At 42.3% G+C, this 18,153-nt stretch overlaps 1 protein-coding gene across 1 annotated transcript; it reads left to right on the top strand.

The window, feature by feature from the left end:
• Nucleotides 1-4,406: 4,406 nt before the first annotated feature.
• On the top strand, nt 4,407-10,418 carry UQCRFS1 (ubiquinol-cytochrome c reductase, Rieske iron-sulfur polypeptide 1). Its single transcript, XM_081335573.1, has 2 exons — nt 4,407-4,694; nt 9,682-10,418. Exons 1-2 carry the CDS (start codon nt 4,463-4,465, stop codon nt 10,290-10,292), a joined length of 843 nt encoding a protein of 280 aa, XP_081191699.1. The 5' UTR covers nt 4,407-4,462; the 3' UTR covers nt 10,293-10,418.
• The last annotated feature ends 7,735 nt before the right edge of the window (nt 10,419-18,153 follow it).

Below are 18,153 nucleotides of genomic sequence, written 5' to 3'. Positions count from 1 at the left end.
GCACACATGTGCGGGGGAAACTTTACCTTTACCTTTACTGCACAGGGAAGCCATAGACTGTGGACTAATGTAACTTAAGTAACACCAGCTGCCTGCAATTAGTGCAGGTTCGAGTCCCACCAGGCTCAAGGTTGACTCAGCCTTCCATCCTTCCGAGGTAGGTAAAATGAGGACCCAGATTGTTGGGGGCAATTAAGCTGACTTTGTAATAATGCCGCTTAGGGTGTGTGTGAAAGCCCTAATAAGCAGGCATATACATAGAATGAAGGCTACTGCTAAGCTTGTAAGCCGCCCTGAGTCTTCGGAGAAGGGCGGGATATAAATGGAATTAAAATAAAATAAATAAAATAAATAAATGTGTTCAATTCTAGCATGTGTTAATTGTTCACAACTGCAAATGGAAGTCTCAAAAATAAAATATTTGGGTGCAAATCAGGAAAGATGTGGAGATGGAGAAGATTTTCAAAGCTTGAAAATAAGATTAGCCCAAAAGAGACGTAATTTGCAACCCAATTTTTGACTATGAAGCCATCTATTTTTTTAACTATAATACCATCTTTCCTAATATAGGATACTTTTTCCATCGTTTTTATAATGACTATGATTCTACTCATTTTTGGGGGTGTGCAAACAACATACCGGAAAAAGGCTGTGTAGTCCTTGGCTCACAGAAATTGCCCTACCTCAGCACAGTAAGCCATTGTTAAAATCAAAGGAGCACAGAGAAGATGAAGAAAAAAAAAATGGCAAACTTAAGGCTAGGTTTACTTCTGGGATATCCCAAAACCATTAATAGACTGTAAAAGTGTAACAATATGGAGCTGTTGCACAATGAGAAAAAGTGACTGTATTATCACCAGAAAGGTTCATATTCCATCCATCCAACCATCCATCCATCCATCCATCCATCCATCCATCCATCCATCCATCCATCCATCCTTCTCTTCCCCTTGTTTATTTCTTTCTTTAAATAATTTATATGGTCACCTATATCACAACATTAATTCTGGGCGGAATACTTTCTCATTTGAAAATAGAAGATTGGCCAGAAGTTTGGGTTCTTGTTTGTGTTTCCTCTTAACAAGTCTTACTAATCAGAGTGAGATGGGATTTTGGAATTAACCACTTGCAGTCCGAAGCTGTTACCCAACATTCGACAACCACTCTAGATCTGTTTAAAAAAAAGAAAACCCTGCACTTTTATCATAATAGAGTTTAATGGAAAATGGAAGCATGCATGCTTTTTTGCTTTTTTCTAGAAATAGCTTTGCCATGTATCTTGCTGTAGCATTCAAGAATGAAAATACCCTGTGTCATTTATTTTAAGCAACTGTCAAGCTCTTTTATGTGATATCTCAGTTATTTCTTTTTCCTCAATGAAACCCCCTAGTACTGACCTTCAGTAATTTCCGTGATATATATCTATCATCCAAGTAGGTGTCTTGTCTCGCATTATCTTGATGAGCCATTGGCACTGGCAGGAAATATTATTTATCAAAAGCACTCGCGGAACTATTTTTTTTAAAGGTAAATGGGGAGGATGGTTCCTTGCATCAAACTATTTTTAGCAGTGAGAATTGGCTTATATTCTACAAGCTGAACTCTTGTTGAATGGCCATTGCAGAATCTAGTTAGTATAGGTAATCCTAGAGTTGCTATAATTCATTTAATGACTGTTCAAAGTACAATGGCATTGAAAAAAATGATGACCATTTTTCACACAACAATGGCGACATTCCCTATGGACATGTGATCAAAATGTTTGGCAACTGATTCGTATTTATGATGGTCTCAGGGTCTTGGGATCATGTGATTACCTTTTGCAAGCCAAGTTAATGGGGAAGCCAGATTCACTTAACAACCACGTTACTAACTGAACAACTGCAGTAATTCACTGAACCACTCTGGCAAGAAAGGTTGCAAAACACACTTAACAATGTCTCATTTAGCAACAGAAAATTTGGACTACCTGTACTGTAGTAATTATCACTCCAGAGAGTTAGGCTTGGATGTTTTGGTCTGTAATGAAGTTTCCTGGGTGACACCAGCCACTCTCTCTCAATATTTTGCCCCTAAGGTCAAAACAGGTGAAATATGCCATGTCATTGACTTCCTTGGGAAAAGGGAGGGTCAAATTTATCTTACTGATTTGGGTTTTTGAGCAAAGCACATACCACACTTTTTAAAACAAACACACACATACGTGAAGGCTGCGTGGCAGAAGAATTGTTGCTTTCAAACTGTGGTGTTGGAGAAGACTCTTGAGAGTCTGTTGGACTGCAAGGAGATCATATCAGTCAACCCTAAAGGAAATCAACCATGATTGTTCTTTGGAAGGACAGATAATGAAGCTGAAGCTCAAATACTTTGGCCACCTAACGAGAGGACTCGTTGGAAAGGACCCTGATGTTGGGAAAGACTGAGGCAAAAGGAGAAGGGGACGACAGAGGATGAGATGGTTAGTTTTATCAACATGGTAAACATGAATTTGGGCAAAAGCCAGGAGACGGTGGGGACTGGCGTGCTATGGTCCATGGGGTTGCAAAGAACTGGTCTTGACTTAGCGACACAACAACAAAAATGCCATGGTGTGTTAGTTCTCCAATCCAATCCAATGATTAGTTGTGATTGTAACTGCACATTAGCGTTAACCAAAAATTGAGCAGAATAAAGGGCAGGCACTGTTTTCCCATTTTTTCACCCTACATTTCATTGAGAAACCAACTGATGGTCCATCCAATCTTTTCATGCAGGAATCTCCAAACTTGGCAATTTTAAGACTTGTGGATTTCAACTCCCAGAATTCCCCAGCCATTGGTCTTAAAAGTTTAAAGTCTTTTTAGCCTTAAAGTTGCCAAGTTTGGAGAGCCCTGATTTAATGCACGAATTGTGTTGAATCAATTATACCACCCAAAATGACTATTGCAGCAGATGTATTTCTCTTCTAATTTTTGGTGGCACCAATACATTCCTAGGGAGATTTTTTATACCAAATGAATCCCAAAAGGTGGTGAAGAAGAATGTGTGCAGGATAAGCCAGCTGGGAATCAGCTTGTTTTGAACAAGTCCCTCCTATGATTTACAACTTTTTTCTCAATGAAAAATTAGAGGATTATCCCTGACCTTTTATTTTATTCAAAGGCAGCTTCTTAAGTGTTAGAGGAATCATACTGGGAGACAGATTACTGTTGTTTTTATATTACTGTTGTTTTGAATACTTGGGAAAAAGGTCAACAATGTAGGAAAACAAGAGAGAAGCATAGTATTCTTTGGCTGAAAATCCCATTTTGCAAGTTTCAAATATGATTGAAGCCGCTATATAAACACTACGAATAACCAGTCTAACAGTTACAGGTAATCATCCACATATAAACACAACTTCTGTGGCTAAAGAATTTCTGTGGCTAAAGAAGGTTGTTGTTGAGTAAATTGCTCTCACTTTTATGACCTTTTTTGCCACAGTTGTTAAGCAAATCACTGCTGTTTTTAAATGAATTATGCAGTCATTAAACAAATCCAGCTTCTTTGATTTTGCTTGTGGGAGCAAAATTGCAAATGGCAATCACATGATCCCAGGATGCTGCAATCATTGGAAACACCAGCCAGTTGCCAAGTGCCCAAATTTAGATCATGTGACACAGGGACTGGACATAAGGACTACCTGTATGGTATTTACAGATTATATTTCCTGGATTTTTCCCTCCAAATCTTTAAATTCATTTTATCTGCAGTTCGAATGGCTTGTGAAACGTACAATTTAGAAATGTTAGGAGTTCTAGACCAGAACTCTGTGCCTCCTGATGACCATGTCATAAATGCATATGAAGACATACTCTTAACCACTATGAATAATGTATCATCTGTAGCTTAGCAAGTTTGCATTTCGTTAATTTTCAACCATATGCATAAACTGGGCTGTAGAATGCAATTTTCCACTTTCATAAATGCCATTAAAATAAAGCTAATCATACAGAGCCATTAACCACCAAACCTATAGATTTTCTAGTGTGCAGGGATATACACAACCACTTTTTAAAACCTATCACTTTGTTGTTGTATGTGTCTACACTTAGAGCTTATGCACAAGAGGCAAATTCCTTGTGTGCCCAATTATACTTGGCCAGTAAAGGATTTTATCCAGCTATTTAAAATTTAAAAGAAAAAATAAAATCTCCAGGGGCATATTAAAAATAAATAAATAAAGTTATTTTTATTCCCAGTTCAGCCTACAGCTTAAAGACTTCCAGGTGATTGTTAGGGCAAATGCCGGAAGCCCTGCGCGCAGGCGCACTTCTCACGCCGCCCAATAAGGCAGGGACAGGCGACATAGCCCCGCCCCTTGGCGCTCGCCGCTCCGCCTGCGTGCGTCTGCGTCACCGGCCGGCGTGCGTCTGCGTCACCGGCCGGCGTGCGTCGCTTGCGCCCGACGGTCGCGGAAGGTGACCGGGCTGAGGAGAAAGAGATGAAGGCCGCGTCCGCCATGTTGTCGCTGACTGCCCGTTGCGGCCCGTTGGCGCCTTACCTGGCGGCTGCCGCGCATATCGTGCCGGCGCCGCGGAAGCCTCTCGTGCTGGAGGTGCCGCCGGGGCCCAAGAAGATCCTGTCCTTGGATCCGAGGCGGCCTCTGCTGTGCCGGGAGTCGCTGTTCGGCCAGGCGAGCCGAGGAGGCCTGGTCGTCACCTATTCCCTCAACGGTGCGGGCGGGGAAGGGGCGGCGGGTTGGTGGGGGAGGGGGCCGCGGGCGCCACCGCCTATGGGGGGGGTCTGTCAAGTAGGCCAGGAGTGCGGTTCCCAGGACCCCCGCTCACACCCGGGCGCTGAGGATGCTGGAAGTTGTAGTCCAAGGGTCCCGGTGGACATAAGGCACAAAGATGTGCTGAGGGGCACATCTGAGTTCCTTCCTTCCTCCTTCCTTCCCTGCTTCCTCCTTCCTTTCCTTCAACCCTCCATTCCTCCCCGCTCCTTCCTTTCTTATTCCTTCGTCCTTATTTCCTTCCTTCCCTTCCTCCCTCCCTTCCTTCTCTGCTTCCTCCTTCCTCCCTTGCTTCCTCCTTCCTTTCCTTCCTTCCTTCCCTTCTTCCCTGCTCCTTCCTTCCTTCCTTCCTTCCTTCCTTCCTTCCCTTTCCTCTCCTTCCTTCCTTCCTTGCTTCCTTCCTTCCTTCCTTCCTTCCTTCCCTTCTTCCCTGCTCCTTCCTTCCTTCCTTCCTTCCTTCCTTCCCTTTCCTCCCCTTCCTTCCTTCCTTCCTTCCTTCCTTCCTTCCTTCCTTCTTTCCTTCCTTCCTTCCTTCCTTCCTTCCTTCCTTCCTTCCTTCCTTCCTCCTCTTAAAATGCACTCAAAGGCACCAGGGATGATTTCTGTTTCAAAAACACTTTGAAAAGGCTGACTTCTGCTCTTAAACCTTTATTTTTTTATTTACTTATCTATTAAATTTATATAGTGCCCATCTCACTATTGGAGCAACTATTCCTTGGTCCTTAGCAGTTAGTACTATGGCTTTTTGAACAATGTCCTTGACTCTGCCCCATCCATAATTGGAATCTGGATATGCCACAAGAGAAGCAATTCTTGTTTTATAAAATTGCTTTTTCTTACATTCTCTATTCTGTTTGGTCTTAGCCGTTATAAGAGTCGCCTTGAACCATGAAATGAGCAGCAATAAATGTAATAAATAAGGATTTGTTCCAGTCGTTCTCCACTTGATGACATCAGTGGGGATGGTTGTAGCATGCCTGAAAGATTGTGAGGTTGAAATTGTGTTAGGTTGTTGGAGTGATGCTGGGCAAATGGGGATTCAGACATCCATCTTGCCATATAGATGGTCTTGAGGGAATATATTTATTTTGTTAAATTTATATGAGGGATGCTGAACGCCTGAGGCTCTTCCGTCACCCAATGCAACATGTTCCCATCCACATGTTTAATTAGGTAAGAAAACATTATTACTCTTGGTGACACTGGTCAGCTAGGTACCACCTGCAATGACATCTTGGAATGATAAAGTCCACGATCCTCTCCAGTCAAGTTATTAGCAAATAGTTTTCAAAATTGTCCCCTTAAGTGGAAATTATGCTTAACTGTTAGAACTACTTTTTTTTAAAACTTCTCCTACGCTATTGCTGCCTGTCTTTTAGTGTAGAGAAAAAGATGAGATTGAATCATAGAATTGTAGATAATTCATAAACTTGACTGATACTAAGGTATAAAAACCATATTGATGTCATGTTGCAATTGTGAAAATTTGCTACTTTTGATATTTTCAATGTATGAATAAATATAAGTTAGGACAAAAAGTAAATACGCTTTAGTGACCTTTCAAAGGCACCAGTCATAGTTTGAGCAAGATGGATCTTTTCTCATCTCCTAGCAAGGAGCAGTTTTGTGGTGCATTTATGCGTGATCTTAAGTCCTCTCTTTGTCTGCAGACGAATTACCAAAGAGCCCGTTTACCTACTAGCTGTTCATTCTGCTGTGGTCATTAAGTCTGCTATTTCTTCCCCAGTTTATTTTGGAAAGGTGTGGGGAGGCACAAATATATAAAAGTATTCATTGCTTGTTTTTGTGCATGATTTCTGGTAAAATGATTTTACCAGAAGTACTAAGCCTAATAACTCTAATGCCCATAAGCTTCAGTGAAGCTATAGTTGGCAGTGGATATTTATTTATTTATTTATTTATTAGTTTTTATAAACCGCCCTTCTCCCGAGGGACTCGGGGCGGTGTACAGAGGAAGGAAGGTATACAGACCGAACAATAAAATAATAAGAAACACTAATGAACACAAACTGGGACCCCAATTAACGTTATCATGCCAGGCCAGCCTGCTGGAACAGGAAAGTTTTTAAGTCGCGACGGAAGGTACGGAGGTCAGGGGCCATCCGGATTTCGGTTGGTAAGGTGTTCCAGAGGGCTGGCGCACCCACTGAGAATGCCCTCCCCCTGGGGGCCACCAGCCGACATTCCTTGAGCGGTGGCACCCTGAGGAGGCCCTCTCTGTGGGAGCGCACAGGACGGTGGGGTGCTGACATCGGCAGAAGGTGCTCCCGTAGGTAGTCCGGACCCATGCCATGTAGGGCTTTGAATGTCATTGTTAGCACCTTGAACTTCACACGGAAGGCAACCGGAAGCCAGTGCAGCGCACGGAGAGGTGTGATATGGGAGTATCGGGAGGCTCCCAAGAGTGTCCGTGCCGCCGCACTTTGCACCAGTTGAAGCTTCCGAGTGGATCTCAAGGGCAGCCCCATGTAGAGAGCGTTACAATAGTCTAGGCGAGATGTCACAAGGGCATGGGTGACTGTACGTAAGGAATCCAGGTCCAGATAAGGCCGTAGTTGGCGAACTAGTCGAACCCGGGAGAAGGCCCCCTTGGTCACAGCTCCAATGTGGTCTTCCAGGGAGAGCTGCGAGTCTAGGAGGACACCCAGGTTGCGGGCCCTATCAACAGGGGGAAGTAACTTGTCCCCAATGTTAAGCAGTGGGACGTTCTGAATCTCCTGGCTTGCCGGTACGTACAGCCATTCAGTCTTGTCCGGGTTCAGTTGAAGCCTGTTTCTCCCCATCCATTCCCGGACCGCTTTCAGGCAGCGGGACATCACGTCTAGGGCATCACTGATATTGTTAGGAGTTGAGATAAAAAGCTGGGTGTCATCAGCATACTGATGGTACCCTACTCCAAAACTGCGAATGATCTCACCCAGCGGTTTCATGTAGATGTTGAACAGGAGAGGCGAGAGGACCGACCCCTGAGGGACTCCGCAAGCGAGAGGCCTCGGGGTCGACCTCTGTCCCCCTGTCAGCACCGACTGCGAGCGACCCTGGAGAAAGGAGGAGAACCAACGCAGAACCGTGCCTCCCACTCCCAGTCCCCTGAGGCGTCGCAGCAAGATACCATGGTCGATGGTATCGAAAGCCGCCGAGAGGTCTAATAAGACTAGGACAGAGGAATGGCCCCTGTCCCGGGCTCTCCAGAGATCATTCATCAGAGCGACCAATGCCGTCTCCGTGCTGTAGCCCGGCCTGAAACCCGATTGGTACGGGTCTAGATAAACCGCTTCATCCAGGATCTGAGGAAGTTGGTGCGCCACCACGCTCTCAACAACCTTCGCAAGGAAGCGAAGATTGGAGACTGGACGAAAGTTATTCAAAGAGGATGGGTCCAAGGTGGGCTTCTTGAGGAGAGGTCTCACCACCGCCTCCTTCAAGGCGGTGGGGAAGTGACCCTCACTCAGAGAAGCAGAGATGACCGCTAGGAACCAGCCTCGTGTCGCCTCTCGAGCTGCATAGGCCAGCCAGGAAGGGCACGGGTCCAGTAAGCATGTGGTGGAGCTCAACCTTCTCATAATCAAATTCTAATCAAAATCAAATTCTAATCAAAATCAAATAATCACAGGATCAAATTCTTCCCAGATGACGTCGACAAGACTGTCCATGTCTTGTTCTTCCATCTCAGCCCAGTTGGAGTCCAGACCAGTTCGAATCCGAGCGATTTTATCCAGCAGATATTGACCAAATTCCTCGGCTCGACCCTGCAAGGGTTCCTCCCTCACCTCTTGGTTTAATAGGGAGCGAGTCACCCTGAACAAGGCAGCCGGGCGATTATCTGCGGACGCGATGAGGGTGGAAAAGTAGTTGGATTTTGCCACCCTTATCGCAGCGAGATAAGACCTGGTGAGGATTCTTAGTCGCAATCGGTCGGATTCGGATCGACTGGACCTCCAACGGCTCTCTAGGCCCCGTCTCCGATATGCACTTGCTTCTCCATTTTAGTATAAATTTGGAAAAAAAATTGTTCAGTTAAGTTTTACAATAGCCCATAAGTAGCCATAGAATCTTCCATAAAATGTACATGAGTGGTTGAATTTGTGGTTCTTCCACTTTGAATGCATTCCAGCTTTGGTTAAATTTCAAATAAACTACAAATAAATTTCAGAATAAATATTTTTAAAAATATTACATCTATTTTATGAGCCCCGTATTGACTTCCCATTTGCATCCCAAGTGCAATTTAAACTGCTGATTTTAGCTTATAAATCCTTTTATGGCATGAGTGTCCAATCTTTTGGCTTCCCTGGGCCATATTGAATAAAAAGGGGTTGTCTTGGGCTGCATATAAAATACATAATATAGTTAATGTATATAAACTACATAATAATGCTAAAAGTTTATAGTCCTGTGAGGCCTCATTACTACCTGTCCAGGGCTGCATGCAGCCCACATATGGGACATTCCTGCTTTATGGCTTATAATTGTGGCTGGATATGAATTTAATTAATAAATAACTGTAGTTACATACAGAATCTACAACAATGGGACGGACAGATCACTTTCAAATATTAAGGATTTCTTCAGAAAGAAAAACACAATAGTCTCAGAGGTTTCTGGCTGTCAACGATATGTGAAATAGAGTGAAATACATGTCATTTGATAGGCTTCCCAGTGGGGATAATGCATTTTATATGCAATTGCAAGTAGAAAGGAAGGGAATCCTGGCAACAATTCAAAACCTCCACAGGCTAATTCAGTTTATGTATAAAATCTATGTTTTTGTTGAAAAAAAATGCTTTAATGTTGGTGTACTAGTAAGCAGGTTTTCTGCAAAGTTACTTTCTTCTAGCGCAGTGTCTGTAATGCAGCACATTCTAATACGATAACAGTCCCATAATTCTGTCTTCTCTTTACTGCAGCTCCTGCCAGTGTTCGTTATGTCCATAATGACATGGTTGTGCCAGACTTCTCTTACCACCGTCGTGATAGTGTGCAAGATAGCACAAAATCCTCCCAAGAAAGCTGTGCAGAGAGAAAAGCCTTCACCTACTTTTTCAATGGAGCAAGCTATTTGCTCGCTGCATACTTCGCTAAGAATGCTGTCGTTATGTTCGTCTCCAGCATGAACCCTGCTGCTGATGTATTGGCACTGGCCAAGATTGAGATCAAGCTATCCGATATTCCAGAAGGCAGGAATATGGTTTTCCAGTGGAGGGGAAAACCCCTGTTTGTACGTCACAGACCCCAGGCAGAGATTGATCAAGTAGCTAAAGTACCTTTGAGCGAACTAAGAGACCCACAGCATGATTTGGATAGGGTGAAGAAACCGGAGTGGTTGGTAGTGCTAGGCGTATGTACCCATCTTGGCTGTGTACCAATTGCAGATGCTGGAGATTATGGTGGTTATTATTGCCCCTGCCATGGGTCCCATTATGATGCATCCGGCAGAATACGTAAAGGCCCAGCACCACTGAATCTTGAGGTCCCAGAGCATGACTTCCCTAACGAAGATACACTTATCGTCGGTTAAATATCCCAATTCTCGTCTACGCATTGAGGAAAGAATTGAGTCATAAGATATTGCAAAACATTACCGTTGAATTGGACTATTTTGTCAGCTTTAATAAGCCATTAAACTGATGTCCTCTTAATAAGATGTATGCTGTCTGTATTTATTCAATCAGTATGATTTTTTTTTCTAAACAAGTGATGTTTTAATGATGGACAGTTAAAAAGGTTGGATGCAAAATTGGTGACCACAGATCTAGTTTGCACAGTGGGATGCTCTGAACCATTTCGGCTCACTGGACCACACGCTATATTCAGAGTTTCTAATTTTATTTTAAAATTTGGAACAGAAATACAGTCAGAAGCGTTGATTTATGAAGAACTTAATAAGACCATTTGGGCCCAACGACATGAAGAACTACAGATAGCTGTGGAAGGCTTACCCTCTTGCATTTTAAGTTCACACAAAACAGGAGGATTCAATTTTCAGGTTGCAAAGGCATCAAAAGAGCCAGTTTGGTGTGGTGGATAAGTCATTAAGCTAGAAGCCAGAAGGTTGTGAGTTCTACTCCTGACTTAGGCACAAAGCCAGCTAGTGACTTTGGCCAGGTCATTATCAGCTGTAGGAAAGAAAGCCAGGCCAGGCACTTCTGAAAATCTTGCCAAGAAAATAGCATGGACTTTGGTAGGAATCAACACTGATTTAGAGGTTGATGTTGGCGCACACATAGACACACACCATCAATAAGTTATTGCATTTTTCCCCCAACTGGGATGGCCTTCAATTCATTGTAATTGGAGCCCTTTTTAGGACATAACATTTACTAAATCAGAGCATAGTTGACAACAAAATTTAGGGAATACGTTAAAGTCCATTGTTAGACACTAGTTCCCAAACTGCAAAGTATTGCTTTTTATCAGTTAGAACTAGTAACTATTCTCACAAGTGATTTTTTTAAAAATTCCATTTATATCCCGCCCTTCTCTGAAGACTCAGGGCGGCTTACAAGCTTAGCAGTAGCCTTCATTCTATGTATATGCCTGCTTATTAGGGCTTTCACACACACCCCAAGCGGCATTATTACAAAGTCAGCTTATTGCCCCCAACAATCTGGGTCCTCATTTTACTTACGTGAGAAGGATGGAAGGCTGAGTCAACCTTGAGCCTGGTGGGATGCGAACCTGCAATAATTGCAGGCAGCTGGTGTTACTTAAGGAGGCCTTAGCCCACTGCTCCACCAAGGCTCTTCCATAAAATAAAATCTTCAGAGCAGGGATAAGAGTAAAGGAACTAAATATATAAATTGTTCATAATCATTAACTGTTCTGGCTTCATAATAAGCTTACATTGGGAGGCATCTTTCATAAACTAATCAGTGCAATCAGTTCTGTGATGACATTTAACAACCTATTTTTTAATATAAATTTAAACACTTGACACTAAAACATGGCTGTCATCCTTTGGAATAGTCCAGACGAAGTCATTTATTTTCAAGAGAACTAGGGAAAGTCCTTTTGAGGCATATTCTCCATGCCCATTTCTCCTTTTGACTCAAAAAGTATTTATCAGACCAGTATCTAGGCTGTATCTCTTCCTCTGTTTCCCAAGATTAGTCTCACAGCGTGGGAGAATGCCTTCTGAAACTTAGAATATGATCTTGGGCTCCATGTTTCCATGGAATCTCCAGGCCTGATGATAAAACTGGGTTTTAAGGACTTCTAGAAGATCAATAAGGGACGCGGTGGCTCAGTGGGTTAGGACGCTGAGCTTGTCGATCAGAAGGTTGGCAGTTTGGCGGGTCGAATCCCGAGTGCCGTGTAACAGAGTGAGCGCCTGTTACTCGTCCCAGCTTCTGCCAACCTAGCAGTTCGAAAGCACGTAAAAATGCAAGTAGAAAAATAGGGACCACTCCGGTGGGAAGGTAACAGCGTTCCGTGCGCCTTTGGCGTCTAGTCATGCCAGCCACATGACCACGGAGACGTCCTCGGACAAGCGCTGGCTCTTCGGCTTTGAAACGGAGATGAGCACCGGCCCCTAGAGTCGGAAACGACTAGCACGCATGTGCGGGGGAACCTTTACCTTTTTAGAAGATCAATAGGTTGGGGCCAATCTCACTTTTGATGGAATGATGCTCCAAAGGGCATATGCCGTAGCAGATGGATTGTGGGGGGTCTGTCAAATGAAGCTGTTTTTAGCAGATGGGACTTGCAACATCTTCTGGGACTAATAGGATAGGTAAGCGTAACCAAGGAGAGAGAGTCCTTCAAATAACCCCGCCTCATTCGCTCATTGAAAACCAACTGGAACCCGCCTCAGAGGAAGAAAACAAACCAGGCACGATACAGAACCACCCACTTTTAGCCTCCAAACCTGGTCCAGAAGGATACCATGTTCAATGGTATCAAAGGTCGCCAAGAAGTCAAGCAGGATGAATGTAGTGTCCCAATCCTGTCCCCACCACAGGTCATCCAAAATCATGACCAATGTTTTTTCTCTTGATGCCTCGGCCTCAAAACCTGACAGAAAGGGGTCCGGATAATCTGCTTCATCCAGGGTCCTCTGAAGCTGATGAACAAGCACCTTCTCAACCACCTTCCATAATGAGCAGATGTGCAGAATGATGGAGGGGTCTAGCAATGCTTCTTCAAGGAAGAATTCACCACTGTGAGAACACAACCACTGTCACTTCCCAGGCGACTTTAGCTATCCAGGAAACACATGGCTCTAATGATTTATGTGGTCAAGCTCATAGTCATAAGGACTCTATCTGCTTTCTCAGGTTCAACAGGATCAAACTGTTCCTAGATAACAGGATGAGACTATGCCACAGGCATCTCTCTCTTCAGGACCTGCACCAGCAATTTTGTCCAACAGATGCTCTGCAATATATAAGACCCTTAAAGTATGATGGAACAGATTTAAGCCCTGCTGTGTCACATACTCAGTCAAATTTAGGATACTGGTCTGGTTTTATTTTGTTTGCAGATCCATTCACAGCATGCTTTCAAACTCTTCCCAAATTAGTCCAGGAAGAACAGTTAACTGAAAAACATCTTTTGGCTTTTCTCTTCCTGGATGTGAAAATCCTGCTTTTATCCTATTTTGGAGCGACAAATATATTTCTTTGTACATCTACAAGTTTTCTTATGGTTTAAAAACAAGAAAGAATGAATTTAAAAAGTTGCAATGCAGGAAAACATGCGAAATAATCTTTATGCATTAAAAGAAATTCCATTATTCTTTAAAAATGCATGGTGTCTTTTTGAATATGCTAACATTCTCTCTTGCCTCCGTTTGGTCCAATTTGCTTCACGTTATCAGTCTGCTGCCCTAACCCCATCTGTAAATTCCTTTCTTCTGGGAGATCAAGAAGGTGTTCAGTAGGTGATTTTTATTCCATGCAACAACAATCCTGTGAGGTAGCTTATGCCAGGATGTACAGTAGTTATTGACCCAGAGAAGACTTCTGTTTGTCAAATCCCATTGAAATAACTTAAGCACTATACATTCTTCATCTGTCTTTTGATTCTAACTAATGACTATCCTAGCTTTCTGCCCATTCCAGGATGAAATTATAGCACTTGCTCATTCATATATGTTTTCACAGTCATGCTTCCTCCTCCATACGTTTCTCCTATAGCTTGGAACAGGTTTATATGTGTTTTTACTTCTCCACCTTCTGTCACTGTAAACAATCTGCTCTTTCTTGCTACTTATTATCTCCAGACAATGGTGGGATTCAAATATGTGAACAACCGGTTCTCTGAATGAATGTCATTTCTGGAAGTCCATTCTGGACCTGGGCAACAAAAAATTAGCTACCGGTGGTGTGAACTGGCTGAATCCCACCACTGTCTCCAGACCAAAGGTAAACCTAAACTGAATCTCGTATGTTAAGGGGGACCTGTAATACACCCAACTCCATGACATTCTTTCTCAGGCAATGTCTGACATCCTAATGATATCCAACTGGTAGCATCTAAGTGTCTTGAGTATTCAACATCTTTACTTACCTCCAATACCTTCACAAGCTCTCATTTTTCTGAGAAATGTTATCACAGTTCTCTTGGTTTCTTGGTTGGAACTACACACCCTTGTACACAACTCAGATAACTATATGGTCTTCTGAGCAGCCTGGTTGTTGGAGAATCATGGCCTCAGCCCATACGGAGGGCTTTACATGAGGAGGGCTAAGAAAAGGTCAGAAGAATGTAAGTCGTAAAGTCCTGCTAGGTGATGATTTGGGAGAAGGGCCTATCAACTCACCTCTGCAGGCCTTTTGATAGGTTGTCTGCCTGAATGGAGAAGAGGCAATTGCTTCCAGTGTGAACTTCATGTCATTTTCAGATCGCATGGTTGAGGTCATTAAAGGTCAAAGCTCCAGATGCCATTTATCTTCCAACTTCATTCTCAATTCTACCTTACCTATCTCATTTCCCAGGCAAATAGACTTCTGATTATTTCAATAGGTCACCCACTCAGCGATAGAGATCCATTTCATTAACATTTCTCGATGAAGTGAGTGGCACTTCATAAGGTTCTTGGCTGCCAGGACATTTGTTAAGCCTTCTGCCCTTCACCTTTCCCCCTCTCAACATCCTAACCGGAATTACAAATTAGGACAAAGTCGGCAAATGCAAAAACATGGTCAGTAAACAAAACCCAGAGAGAAACCTTTCAAAGCAGGACTTCAGGAGACATTTCACCACTCGGCTACATAAATATGAGGAACACATTCAATACCTGACAAGCTTATAATTTGCCTTATGATTACTTGGCCTTCCTTGTCCAATTTACAGATAGGCAGCCGTTATAAAACATTGGTCATTAGAAGCGAGCACAGGAACAATAAATGTTCGTGATCGTTGTTTTCCACACCATGGCTAAGGCGTTTTGTGTTTCTCTATTAATTACTGCCTTTCACCTCTTGCTGGTTAATAAACACAATTTATGGGAAATGGTCTCTGTTACCTGCTCTTCTACTGATAGTTTTTTTTTTACCCCTCTAGAACTGGGATTCCTCGGGACTGGAGTGGCACAGAATTCCAATCATGAGGAACAATACGAAAGGGACATCAATCTTCTTTCCTGCTACTGAAGTTTAGCCTCTGGTCACTCACTGTGTGAAACTGGATGTTGCTCTTGAGTCATTTCAACACAGCTCTTTAAGTTGTTAGATTGTGGCTTGCTTATTAAGTTAAAGCAGAGGTGCTGCAAAATAGCGGCCCCTTTATGAAGCTTCACCATTTTGCTAGCTGGACTCCCAAGGGTGCTTAAGTTACATCCAATAATTCTCTGAAATTTGGTTTTGTTTTTTTTAACGAAGGGTGGCAACGATGAACTAGCCTAGAAGAAATTTGTTACGCTTTCTTCAGGATTCCAATGAACCTTAGCTTTTCCCTGGAATACTGTTTGACCTGTGTTTTGGAGAATTACCACCTTAAGAGGGGATCAACCCATTAACTTGATTAGGGCACTGGAAGCTAAACCATATGATACATGGTTGTGGGAACGACGTATGTCTAGCCTAATGAGGAGAAGGGGTGATAAAAATAGTCTTCCAATATTTTGAGGGACTGTCATAGAGAACTATTCTCCAAAGCACCTGAGAGCAAGATAAGTAATGGATGGAAACTTATCAAAGAGGAATCCAACCTAGAATTCAGGAGAAATTTCCCGACAGAACAATCAGTGGAACAGTTTGCCTTCGAAGTTGTGGGGGCTTTTATCGCTGGAGGTTTTCAAGAAGAGGGCAACCACGTCTGGACTGGTATAGGATCTCCTGCTCAGGCAGGGGGTTGGACTAGAAGACCCCCAAGGTCCCTTCCAACTCTGTTATTCTGTATTCTGTCTGCAACTCTGTAACGTTTGAACTGTCAGTAATTCTCCAAGGATATTTTGCCTTGAAGTCTTCGAGCCCTGGCAGGAAAAATGATTTTGACAATGGATTGTGGGCTTTTTCCCCCCAACCCATTTTCCATCTGTTCAGTTTTCTCCTCCTTTTTCTCTGAGAACATGTTACATCAATCTTCATTATTCTCAATTCATGTTTTATTTAGAACAAGATTAGCTTGTCATTCACTTGTCTTAAGTCACTGCTGTCCTGAAAAAGCACCTTTCAGTGTAACTTCAGCAACACATACAGTATCAGGAGAAGGTTTCTGCTAGGCCATAAGCTAGTAAGATGTTCATTCTTTGGAATATTGATTATTACTATATCTCAACTTCTCTATAACGTGCTCCTTAATTATATATGCCATTCTCTAATCTTCTTCAATTTATCATGCTACCGCTTTATTCTCAAACCTTTAATGCATTCCAAAATTCAAATGTTGAGATGATAGACAAAGGAAACAACTCACAAGAAGATGTTGAATTTCAAGCATGGAATTTTCCCCCCAAATTATCTGGCTTTTTAGCTGACTTTTACTGCATGAGCAACTACAATTTAAGGATCCATTGGACACCTGTTAAGTCAAATCTTTCCTCTATTACAGGGGATAATAATAATAATAATAATAATAATAATAATAATAATAATAATAATAATAATAATAATAATAATAATAATAATAATATAATAATAATAATTAATAATAATAATAATAATAATAATAATAATAATAATAATAATAATAATAATAATAAGAAGAAGAAGAAGAAGAAGAAGAAGTTGTTGTTGGAAGGGACCTTGGAGGTCATCTAGTCCAACCCCCTGCTCAGGGAGGAAACCCTATACCATTTCAGGCAAATGGCTGTCCAGTCTCTTCTTAAAAGCCTCCAGTGTTGGAGCATTCACCACCTCTGGAGGCAGGTTGTTCCACTGGTTAATTGTTCTAACTGTCAGGAAGTTTCTCCTTAGTTCTAGGTTGCTTCTCTCCTTGATTAGTTTCCATCCGTTGCTTCTTGTCCTGCCTTCGGGTGCTTTGGAGAATAGCTTGGCTCCCTCTTCTTTGGGGCAGCCCCTGAGATATTGGAACACTGCTATCATGTCACCCCTCACCCTTCTCTTCATTAGACTAGACATACCCAATTCCAGCAATCGTTCCCTATATGTTTTAGCCTCCAGTCCCCCAATCATCTTTGTTGCTCTTCTCTGTATCCTTTCTAGAGTCTCGACATCTTTTTTGCATCGTGGTGACCAAACCAGTGGTTCCCAACCAGTGGTGCGAGACAATATTCCAGGGGATGCAGAAACTTGTTTTTTTTTTCAAAATTATAGTACCTGTGCATAATTTGTTGCTGTTATTTTGAACTTTTGTAAGGGCTGCAAGAATATACCAGAAGCATTTTAGGGGCGCGGGGTATAGAAAAGGCTCTGTTAAGACTGCCCTTTTTCCTCTTTATATGCGTCTCTGCTAAATTTTATTTTGTTATTTCCAGCCCATTTCTCTGAACTGTTAAAATTATTTAGAATCTTCTTCTAAAATATCCCAAATATTCCCCACTCCAGTTTGTTGAGTTCTTGGAGTGGTCTTCCTCCCTCCCTCCCTCCCTCCCTCTCCCCTTGCCCCCTTCTTCATTTTATCTGTATATGTGTGGATCAATGTATGATAAATAGTTGATCTATACGGGCTTATTGTAATAAACTCAGGCTCATAATTAAAAGCATCGGATCGTCGAAAAAAAAACACTGTACAAGTAGGAAATCAGACGTACAATTACATTGTATTCTCCCAAACATACTTGATGGATTCTGACTAATATCTTTTTATGCCTTATGTTTACTTCCAAATAAGAGTGTTTATTTTCCAGAGTAATTATCTGTTACCTTCAGCCTTGAAATTCTACCAATGATTTGTAAAACATTTTTTAAATGCTTTAGTTTAGGCTTCTGCAAATAATGTACTAACCAAAATTTAAATTACAGAAAATAATTTTC

This window comes from Vipera berus, assembly GCF_964194415.1.
Source record: "Vipera berus genome assembly, chromosome: 10".
Lineage (NCBI taxonomy): Eukaryota > Metazoa > Chordata > Lepidosauria > Squamata > Viperidae > Vipera > Vipera berus.
Note: the sequence above shows the minus strand (reverse complement) of the source record. Positions and strands in the feature narration are given on the sequence as shown.

Bases quoted from the DNA above. Each gene is read 5' to 3' on its own strand.
- UQCRFS1 (XM_081335573.1), top strand. From the start codon at position 4,463: ATGAAGGCCGCGTCCGCCATGTTGTCGCTGACTGCCCGTTGCGGCCCG. The intron at 4,695-9,681 runs GTGCGGGCGGGG...TCTTTACTGCAG, and splicing joins CGTCACCTATTCCCTCAACG to CTCCTGCCAGTGTTCGTTAT.